The sequence below is a fragment of the Patella vulgata genome, chromosome 3 (genome assembly GCF_932274485.2).
Source record: "Patella vulgata chromosome 3, xgPatVulg1.2, whole genome shotgun sequence".
NCBI classification, from domain to species: domain Eukaryota; kingdom Metazoa; phylum Mollusca; class Gastropoda; family Patellidae; genus Patella; species Patella vulgata.
The window spans coordinates 69,828,220-69,840,257 of NC_065881.2; the positions used below are offsets into that span (position 1 = coordinate 69,828,220).

Genomic DNA, 12,038 nt, shown 5'->3' on the forward strand with positions numbered 1-12,038 from the left:
AATTACCGTTGTGTTATTACGTTCGCTTTTCAGATCTTTTATATCGTCTTCCTTTAAATCAGACACGAGTCTCGAGACTGTTTAATGCGGGTGAGGCGGTAGACGTAATTCCAGACTGCAAAACTATACATGTATACATGTTCCACAACGCGACATCTGGTTTGCGGAAACAGTAACTCTATTTTTCAGAAGGTCAAGAACAATATCATAAAAGGCATAATAATTGTCAATGCTGTAATACAAATTCTATTTTGGTAAGTGCGACCGACAAAGACCAAAAATATACCCCCTTTTCAGTGCTGATGCAAGAGCGCCAGTGACATTTTTAGCCAGGGGCCCCATGAAAATTTCACCCGACCCTGCTATAAGATCGCATACAATAAAAAGTGGTCTTACAAAATATTGTTTTATGATAATCAATTTCTTGATAATTACCGTTTAGAGATGAAGAAGCGATTAAATGGGTTTAATTGTTGGCAAAGGCTATCAATATATTAATAGTGGCTCTGTCTATGTCTACGCTTGCTCGTTCTTGGAATCCGTCAACCTATTTTAAAGGCATTTGCTTAGATGGTTAGAAGCCAACATCCCTACAAATTACTGTTCAAACGGTAATAAGAAAATGGCAGAATGTGCCATGGATCAATTTGATTTAAACAAATCTGAATATTTACCAACCAAGCAACATATCTACTAAACTGATTGGAAACGCCCTGAGTTGTTTTACGAAACACCTTTGAAAAAGTCAAAATCTTCTTCTTGGTACCGCAACTATGGACATGTGCAAATGGTGTTAAGCATAGCGGGAAATGAAATTGACATTCTAAATCGTTACTCTTCCGTTCATACTCTAAGAGTATATACAGTGACCAACACTGATCCACACCGGGAACTACTAAATTATTCAACTACAATAGAGAAACATGGGCTACCGTCAGGTTTTTAATTGTAATGAATTTGGATTATTTGAGTGATATAATATTTAATGAAAACAAAAAATAATGAAATTTGTAGACAGAATCGGTTAAATTCCATGACATTTAAAGGTCGTCAGTTTATACTACCTTGAGTGGTAAATATATTGCCATTTTCAGAAGATAGAGGCCACATTGGGTTTACTATAATATTGGTATGAAACATTGTGATTGTAGAGGATCAACATTATGGGACTTTTTGGTGCAGAGATTTATCACGTGTCCAGGAAAGCTTGTGAACACGAAACTCGATAGAGACGAGATTTCCTGAAAGCATACTGAATCTTAAGAAGCTTTGGTCAACATCCAAGTACATCTTTCGGATAAGCTGCCTTATGTAGCTATCTTTGTTTCGAGACGTAACTGCTGTGTGGGCATACTTCAACGCTTTGCAGAATTGACTTTTACAGGGTATATGTCTAATTAAACTATATAATTCTTGTCAACGTTGCTTCACATTATAAAGGAGAATCATATATAGAGAACGAAAATATAGAGCATGGTTGATAACAATTTTTTTTTCAATTGTGAACAAAATTTGAGATTTATCCGTCGATCCATTCGTTGTAAAACCCCGCCCCAAAACACCTATAGAAACAGACAAATAAAAATTCGAAACAAACGTTCTTGGGTTGTTTTACCATTCTCGTATAACCGTGGGTGCTTGGGGTGTATATTCGTTACATAGAAAACTATATTTAATTTTCGGTAATATGTTATGTATCTAAGATTATTTAATCTAGTTGTCAATGTCATATTACCACTTATAAGCTATCGCATACAATGTGGCGAAAACACAGTAACGTGTCTTGGAATGGATGGTTCATGTAATACCAGTGACGTGTGTAATATATCAGATTTTTAGATCTTTAAATACATTCCCATTCAGAAAAAATCGAGTTACCTCAAATTATGGAATCAAACAGTGGCACCAGGTGTTCAACATAGAATGGTTTTATAGAAGAGTTCAGTTGTAATATTGTCTGAGATTCTTCCAATTTCTAAGAATTGAAGACAATCATAACACACAAGCAACATAATGTTGGGTCTTGCACCTATTATGAAAATCATAATAGATTTAGAATTATTTTTATAACTGACCAACCATGTTACGAATTAACAACAGTACTACGTACGATGGATATGCGAATTCATCAAATACGAAGTGGTATCGTGAGTCCTAGAACGAATAAGGATACGATTCTTAGTGCACAAAGCCATCACTGCTTATAGCTAACCGGAGCAAGGCCTGGGTCTGAAATTACCCTATATTTACAAAGAATGTGACAAGAAAAATGAATACGGCTACGTATCAGTTTAAATTTTACTTAAACTTCTGTTACTAAACAGGGGTGGTGACTCTGACCTTCGCCATTAACATGGGGTTATCAGGCTATACCCAGAGGATAGCTACAACGAAAGCTTCATTTTAAAGCGACGACTGTTGCTGTGCATGCAGTTCTATATGCTTCCAGACACTTAAATCTAAGTAGGTGTGAATATCATGCACGAGACAAGTTATGCTTAATGTCTTCACAGATATATTGCACTTTTATCAGCCAATTCATGCGTTAGTATCGATGTTTGATTTAATGCCTATTAAACAACTTAATTTCATATTTCAGATTTTAATTTGAAACAAATGGATTATTGATAGTTTTATAGTTATTGTACAGATCTATATCTACAAGGAAAAGATAACTCTTATTACAAAAGAAAATGTGCCGATTTCTTGAAAGTTTTATCACCGCTCTGTTTATTGTCCTTGTCCTAAAACAAGGTAAGTCGAAATTAATAACTTTTTTTATATATGTACCGAGCCTAGCATGTTGACCTGTCAGTAATTTTTCAAATCAAAGTTTCTAATATTAGTCCTATTATTATTTACCATCATTATTTTTACCAAATGTATATAATTTGCTCCTTTTTACATCTGGTGTATATGTAGGTACTTTTCACCCTTGAATGACACAGTGTCGCTCCTTTTTTAGGGCATCAAGTGACGCCAGGTGTTATGAGTGTTAATAAGATTTTTAGAAAAATAAATTAATGTGTTGGAAGTAGATTGGGATAAAAACAATTCCTATTTAGTGTAAATGGGTACATAAAATGGTACAGGAGGGCGTAAAAGGCGCCAATTCTGCAGGTAGCTTGTTTGTATTTCTACGTCCGGTGTAAACGACGTACCCCCCCCCCCCCCACTCCACCGACTTATCTATAGTTCCAATAAAGTAACAGTCGCCTGTGATATATGCCTTTTGTACCAATTGGCACATGTTAATATTGACTACCCCGGTTTCTTGAAAACAATTAGAGACAAGCGTTATATTAATACCGGTACATCCCTGAACAGACCGAAACAGTCCTAAACTGCGGTTTCTTAGATCGGACCAAACCGCTCAAGGTATTCTAAAGAACCCTAGTAGAGGCGGTTCGGGCGGTGTAAGTGCTAAAGGGGTATACAGTAATCCCTTTAAATTACATCTTTCTGGGGAACATTGGGAAGAAATAAATGATCAGATTTTTCGCAATTTCTAAATTAAGAATTCTTTTATCTGAAATAGGTAAATGCCTAAAAACTTACAGCAAAATGATTCCAAGCAGAAATGTGAACTGGTCAAGTCGTTTAACTAAACCCAGTGAGAAATCTTTTTCATTGTTATTCATAACTCTTACTTTTTCCATTTTCTATAATTATTCATTTTAACCCCAGACTGAAAAAAAAGACTTTTAGTGTAAAAAGCTTCATAACGAAATGCATTATTCAATCTTTTCTCATATAATAGGTAATAATCAATAAGAAATTGCTGGATCAGTTTAGTTCATAAAGAATTCCAGACCAATTGGAACTCAAAGAGTGATTTAAGACAATACTAAAACACTTGAATGAGCACTTTGATATCGTTGTTCACTAGCTTTGTCATAAACACAACCCCGAACCAGTCAGACAAAGTGGCCGTCCTTCAATTTACTTCTTAAATATCATGCTTTATTATTTAAATATGACGTCTCTGAGGAGCTTTCTATCGGCTGGATTGAAATTCTGATTTCAGATTTTATCAAGGATTTACAATAAACCCCCGTTTTATATATAAAGAGAGAGAGAGAGAGAGAGAGAGAGAGAGAGAGAGAGAGAGAGATGGGGTTTAACGGCAACTCGACACAAACTAGATCATTTCGGGACTTACACATTGTTCTTTAGCAGTGGCAGGAAACTGCCGGAGAAAACCCACGAGGTTGGACAGGTGACCCTACTCCTTGTCACGTACAACTGGGAATCGAAACCACGCCAGTTGACTCAATGACAGACCACATGATACAGCGCGCACGTGCTAATCATTCGGCCATCCAACCCACTCGTTTTATATGATTCAATATAAATGGCAACAGGTCGTCTTAGGGAAATAATAAATCTTTAAAAATCACATGTTCTGTGGAACGTGGAATGGTTCTGTAATGATTAAAAAAAAAAAACCCAACAAAATTCCATCTAACTCGTGAACAACACTTTGCTAGTTTGTAAATTGGACAAATACTACTTCATGATGATCACAGGGGAATATTAATATAGGGACAATCTCTGTCTAATAATCAGTCTCTATACTATACGGGGGCTGGAACTAAATACGAGAACAACTGGTCAGGTTTTTAATAAATGGAAAATGGAAAATTATTCCAGTGGAGTTAAAGAATGCCTGTTAATGTCGAGTACGGACATTTTTATTTCACATGGTTCAATAATCGATTTCTGATCCCGTTTTCAATGATTATTATTAACTTTCGAGTCAATAATGTCTTTCAATAGCCAAAATGTAGTCTAGATAACATGCCGAGATCAAACAATATTTTTTTATTGTCTAACTCTTCTTTCAAAGCCATTTTTTTTATCCCTACCATAATTCCTTCCTTGCTAACATTTCAACTTTAAAAATTTCTAGAGAGATAACTACTGGTTTTAAGTTGGAAGTTTTGGATTTAGATTATTTTCTTCACAAAATCCAATTTAAAATTAAATGAAAGATAAGAAGAATATGACGAAAACTAATGTTAACTACATTGGATACAAATCTATACCAATTACCTGTTAATAATTATACTACAGTTTGTAAATATCAATAGATATACACACTGCATTATTCATTCACTAATTACTCTAATATAATATATAAATATACCTTATTATTCGCATTCCAATTAGGGCTGGGTATCGATAGTGATTTTTACTATCGATAATCGGCAATGAATTGTCGGTCGATAATCGATAGTATCGAAAACAAACTTATTTTCACGGTCGTCATCAAGACTGGATACAGTGTAAGTTCAAAGTTCAAAACCATACGAAGTTGCGAAAGATCGTTTGCTCCTGTCTAAGGAGATTTATTTGGAAAACATTAATAAAACTTGTTATATTACGTATATATACGTAAATTGATGTTGTTTATTATTAAAATAATGCAGCCGTGGTTCCGACTGAAGAAATATCGTAAATAATTATGTTAAGGGACCAAAATGAACTTGTTCCGATTCAAAACATTGCGTACGTGCGCGCGAAAATATCAATATGGCAGACGAATTCTGAAGCTTACAAAGGGAAATAACTCTAACTTTATTTACACATCCGGGTATCTCCGATTTAGCGATATTCAACAATAATTTCTTCAAAACTAAAGTAACGTTTCAATGAGAGTGAATTTATGAAAACGGCTGTTCAATAAGCAGTCACAATTTTGTTATGTGTTACATTGATACTTGATAGTAATTAAAGTGAGCGGTGTATTATGTTTAAGTTTAACTGAAAGAAAACATTGACATTTCAGACGCAAGAAAAATAGACGAAGAGCGATAATCGATAGTAACCCACCGCTATCGATGGTGCTTTTCTGTGCCGTCCAATCGATACTATCGATTTATAGCGATATTTTACCCAGCCCAATACCCTAGAATGGTCATTATAAGTTTGTTTTTGTTCAACAAATTATAGTAATTTATAGGTTCATGTATACAAGCCAATTTTTTCGGTTAAATTTTAAGAAGAAGACGTTTTTTTTTTACCGAATTAGATAAAACTAGTAAAGTCTTCGTATAAGAATTTTATTGAACATGACCTTTTGTGAACGCATCGATATTCTTTTCGTACTTTACCAATATGTGTCCAAAATGAAATGGGTTTGTTTTACTTTTGGTATCAGCTGGGCTAATGCAGACGGACATTCGCCATGCAGTTTCATTGCAGTTTACTATAAAGGACATTTTGCACGGACATATTTTTGCCATGATGTCCGTTTACCACATTCCCGGTTGTACGTGACAAGGAGTATGGTCGCCTGTCCAGCCTCGTGGTTGTTTTCCGGGTCTTCCGGTTTCCTCCCACTGCTAAAGACCCCTATACGCATGCGAATTATTGAAATAAAATTGAGCCACATGTTAGTCTCTCTCTCTCTCTCTCTCTCTCTCTCTCTCACCACATAAAATTACGTACAAGGCTAGAAGAGTTGTTATGTAAACCGCGTTCTGGTTGATGTAACGAATTAGCCAATGAAACGGTCTACTACGGCGAGTTCCTGGCGTCACAGGTTCAAAAGCAGATCAACACCCTTTACTATTAAGTGGTAAAATACTGTATATGATTCTAATAACCAACACTTGTTTATTGTAACCATGTTTGGTTCCCCTTGTCAGCGATGCAGGACGGAGGGCCTGGCAAGGACAGCTGGCTAGTCATTCGGATGAGACGAAAAACCGAAGGCCCGTACACATTGACGTGCACGTAAAAGATCCCTTGACAGATGGAATTCGATATAAGAGTAGGCAAATGTCCCTCCTAGCACACTGTATAGCGTATGCCCGTCTTCATTAGCCCAGTTCGGAGCAAAACAGTAGGACGTTAAACCCCATTTCATTTCATTGTAACCATGTTACAATAGCACTGATTTGAATTTGTGTAAAGGTGTCCATACAACTATTCGTGCTCGACACTAACATCATCTATGAGAGAAATGCTGTCTTGTGGAATGTTCGAATGTACGACCTTTCGGCCAGTGAGCATTTCAGACTAGGACATTTCGGTCTAGGACATCTCATCCTAGGACTTTTCGGTCACTTTTGTTTTAAAAGAAAGAGTTCGTTTCGGACAGATGTATTTGTTTGTTTTCTCCTACAGATTTTTTCTGTGTTTTTTTGTTTGTTTATTACTGCGACAAATATATAGCCGTAACGTCCTAGGCCGAAATGTCTACTGGCTTAAACGGCCTAGGCCGAAATATCCTAAGTCGGAAAGTTCACATAGACAACCTAATGCCTGTTTCCCTCAGGCTTAAACCTATATCAAACAACCGATAACATTGCTTTTTATAAGAAAATTTGTGGTAGATATAATTATTCTAGGCTATTGACACTATAACATTAATTGTCCGTTTCATCTCATAGATTGAAATAACTTACTGTTTATAGTTTGAGTAAATTTCTATTTCCTGACTTCTCCTATGATAAAAAGGAAAGTAATTGAGATTTACTTTTAAATACAGAGTTCATCAAAGATACTATAAACATTACTCGATAATCTCTAAGATTCTAAAGGTGTACTATAGGTTCAACAATGAAACAGTACTATGAGCTCAAAGATACTAAAACAACCACCAAAACTTTAAAAAAAAATGAGCGAAAATTATTATATCGTCAAAGTAGCTGAATTGCACTATGTATGCACAGAGGGTGTATCAAACCTTTACAACGATTTGCCTGTTTGACGCTTTAAAAAGAAAATAGGCTATAGGCCAACTAAAAACAACTCGAATAAAGATGGCGATAGTATATTAAATATTATTTGTTATTCATTAAAATATAACAATACACAAGAAAATAATGATTTGTTATCTGTCTCAACTGTTCGAAACTAGATTGCCTGAAGCATGTCAATAGTATATGGAATTTTCTTAAGAAGATTTACAATTATTTTTTTAGCATCTCCACATATTTGATATTTTTATGCGAAAATTCTTCTTAGTTTAAGAAAAGCATTTTTTCGGGGATCATTTTTTAAAAATATATATAGATGTTCTTAACCGTTTGGCGTTGGGTTATGTGGACTTCCATAAGGCAGCATTTCTCATAGATGATGTTAGGGATGTCGAGCACAGATGGTTGTATGGTCCCCATCTTTACTCTAACAAACCACTGTAATATTTCGATGGCATGTGCCTGTTTTTGTGCCATCCTAAAGACTAGACGCTCCTCCTCATTGGGTTAATGGGCCAGCTCCTTATTCACCGAGACTTAGTGTCATCCCTGTATACGCTTGCAGCCAGTTACCATAATGGCTGATATTCTTTCCAGACCTTAATATCACCTGAATATTGGAATCTTGTTTGTAAAACAATACTTATTAAAATCTAAAAATGTCGATGCTGGGTAGATTTATTGAATAATGAAATCGTAGAACGTCAGAGGTGCGTGTATCTTTTAGAAAATTAAATGATTCGATTTATATAATATCCGGTATGACATGCGTGGAATGTATATGTAAAGTCTTTAAACAAAAAATGAGCCTTATAATTCATTCTGATATCCTCCCTCGGGCTGTAAACCATGACAGTAGCTGTCACAAAGGCTAGAAAAGTGGATTATGCTCCGAATAATAAGTGATGGATAATGGCCGAAGACTGTCCATTATGTAAATAGAAAGAAAAACTAACGCCCCTCAGTTGTTCTTTCTATTTACATAATGGACAGTCTGAGGCTATTATCAAACTTAAAACATGACACCATAGAGATACATGTAAATGATAGTTTTCTAAAAGAACAAGACACAAAATAATGGATATGTTCTTAAAACAACATGCACATTCTCATGAATGCATGTGACAAAACACTCCAGTCATTCAATGCAAGCATACACAGACAGTCCAAAATATAGGACATGGAGACGACATGTTTATAACACAGTCGAAAACAAATATTAATAATGAGAATATACGTAATAACTAATAAGCATTTGGATACGGATTACATTTGGTAATGTACTCAATATGGAAGATAATAGCCGTAAAAATTATGATGTTCTTGATATGGGGGATAATAGCCGTCAAAGTGTGATAGAAAGGCTGCTTATGAAAATGATTTAGATATTAATAATATTCTTAGTACTGTGGGGGGTATGGAGAGTACTAGCCGTCCAAATTTTGATTTGAAATTTAATATATACTCTGATATAAGTGACAGGACATAGGATCAAAGGCACAAACCAATTCAGGAAATTCGAACTCAACTGTCATTATGGTGTAACGGTGAACGATTTGTTAAAATCGGATAAAAAATTGTGACCTGTATAGGTTCCACAGGCTCAAAACACGTTTTTTTGTTCAATCAGGGGTCATAATCCAGGAAGTTACGGTCCGATATGCGTCAATATCGCAAGGAATCGAGATCTTTGGGGTATAAACACACATGTTTACTTTCATCAAAAGGGCTAAAAATTGTGACCTCTAGTGTGTACAATTTACGTTCCATACAAGCCAATATCGAAAGAAACCGAGATCTTTGGGATATATACCTATATTTCAATTTATGACTTGTAGAGTGTCCACAAAGAAGGTGTGAAAATGTGGGCGTATAAAAACGTACGATATCGATCTAGTGCCGAACGTACTATTAAACGGACAAGTGACATATAACAGACGGATTTAAGTGGAATTCTTTATGTAGACAAACTCGTGAAATCAACATTCGGTCATGTGACATTTTGGTAACTATGAGGTTTTAAAGTAATTTCATGTACTGAATTCGTTCAGAGAATAAATTATCCCAAAATACATGTTCATTTTTCAGATAGGTGTCTATTATTGGTAAACCTGTCCATTATTTTCAATACATAATGGACAGTTTTATTAATAATAGACGATTGTTAAGAAAAGCGTACATTCTCCTATATACTGGTTAAAAACATCAAAGGGTGACGTCATATCTATGTTTTAATAAGTATGATAGAATAGAAAACTGTTTTTTTATGGCTAAATATGTAAGTTATTGGAAGGTTTCTTTATAAGCTTTTTAAGGATGGGGTATCAGAAGACAGGGTTTATTAGCTTGGCATGAGCGTGAGACTGGTTTTATTAGCTTCAAAATTACGAGTGACTGGTAGACTGGCTTTATTAGTTTACTAGAAGAGTGGGGTGGTGGAATAGACAATTATTTGACAATTGGGAGATACTGTAGTCATTAGTTTGTGGTATGTGGTACTGTACGATTGGTTTTAGTAGCTTGGTAAGGTGAATGGTAGACTAGTAGCTTGGCAAGAACGGTGTAATGTACAATTGGTTTTATTAGCTTGGCAAGGTGAATGGTAGACTATTAGCTTGGCAAGAACGGCGTACTGTACAATTGGTTTTGTTAGCTTGATACGGATTGGTTTATTAGCTTGGCAGTTATCGGTTATTGTAAGATTATTTTTATTAGTCATGGAAAGTATAGGGCATAGGTAGACTGTACGACTGTTTTTTTCTAGCTTGGTAGAGACTGGTAAACTATTTTATTAGGTTATCCGTTTGACAAGTATAAGAGACATGCAGCTTTGTTAGCTTGGCAAGTATGGTAATCTGGTAGATTCGCGTGATAATTTTGAGAGTCTTTGAGACTGGTTGTTATTACCTCCACTCGTATTTAAGACTGGAAGGTAGAGGTACAGAGGGTCGCACTTCAGGTTGTGGCAGGCCGGTCACCTCTCGCTTGCGGTCGTCATTTCGATCACTGGTGGGTCTGGTTCAACTTCGGGTACAACGGTTTCCTCCCACAGAAAAGATCTCTGCGCGTGCGCTAGGATAATAAAAATGAAAATATGACAACTTGTCTGAGATATCACCCTCGGTGGAAGAACAACAAGACTGGAAGAATAGTTTTATAATCTTACAAATTATGACAAACGGTAAAACTGTTTTAAGAGCGTGTTGAGGCTATATAAAAGAATATGAAGAAAATCTTCTCGTATTTCATACTTGAAATCCAATCCAAACGTATCTACATGATCATCAGCTTTAGTATTTAATTGAGTGCTTTACACACTGGTAATAGTGCAGTAGATAAAATAAATCTCTAAGAGAGAGAGAGAGAGAGAGAGGGAGAGAGAGAGAGAGGGGGGTGTTAACGTCCACTCGACACAAACTATGTCATTTCGGGACCAACACATGGTTCAATTTCATTTCAATAATTCGCTTGCGCGTAGGTTTCTTTAGCAATTGGAGGAAACCGGAGGACCCGGAGAAACCCCAAGAGATTGGACAGGCAACCCTACTCCTTGTCAAGTACAACCGGGAAATCGAAACAACGTCAGTTGACTCAATGTCAGACCTTATGATACAGCGCGCACGTGCTAACCATTCGCCCCCCTCCCTCCACCACCACCCAAAGCTCGAAAAAAAATACTAGAGAGATAAAATTAAACACACGAATAAAGTTTCCTCTTGATCATTAGCTTTGTTTCTGCCATTAATTTATAACTGCTGTAAATAGTAAAATAAAGATCGGAAAAAATATCAATGCTTTACGTGACTCGATGAAATACAATGAAATCAGATAAGAATCGAATTGTATTACTTTTGATGAAAAAAAATCCCCAAAGATTTCTTTTGTTTTCTTTAATAAAGATAGGTACTTTAATTAAAGATGATAATGTCATAAAGATTCAACAAATCTGATATAAATATTGAATGAGAGCATTGTAAATAAAAATAATTGATTTTAATAATATATATAATACTGTTTTGAATGGTCTAATCAACAATTCCATTTTATCTCTGGTCGGGGTGGGGAGGTAGGCAAGTGTTAAAGGAACTGGACTCTCTCGATTAGAATGTCCTGTGTTTGAATGCCAACATGGGACTAACAAATAAATTGTTGCTTAGTCTATCGAATAGGACTAAAATCGATATCAATCTGTGCCCGGTTGGTGGCACATACAAGCACCCTTGAAGTGGAAATTCGACAAAGGTTATGGACGGAAACACCGCTATTCGGCCAAAGTGCCCTATCGTAGAGCTTGGAGCGTTATTATAGAAAAAAGTAATCTATGTTAGT

General features: G+C 35.7%; 1 protein-coding gene across 1 annotated transcript in view; it reads left to right on the top strand.

Annotated features, from left to right (window-relative positions):
- Positions 1-2,620: 2,620 nt before the first annotated feature.
- Positions 2,621-12,038, top strand: part of LOC126815827 (acetylcholine receptor subunit alpha-L1) — an 84,158-nt gene continuing 74,740 nt past the window's right edge. The window contains exon 1 of the mRNA XM_050541800.1: positions 2,621-2,754. Within this exon, the coding sequence (XP_050397757.1) occupies positions 2,694-2,754 (61 nt within the window). The 5' untranslated portion in view covers positions 2,621-2,693. The remainder of the gene's footprint in view (positions 2,755-12,038) is intronic.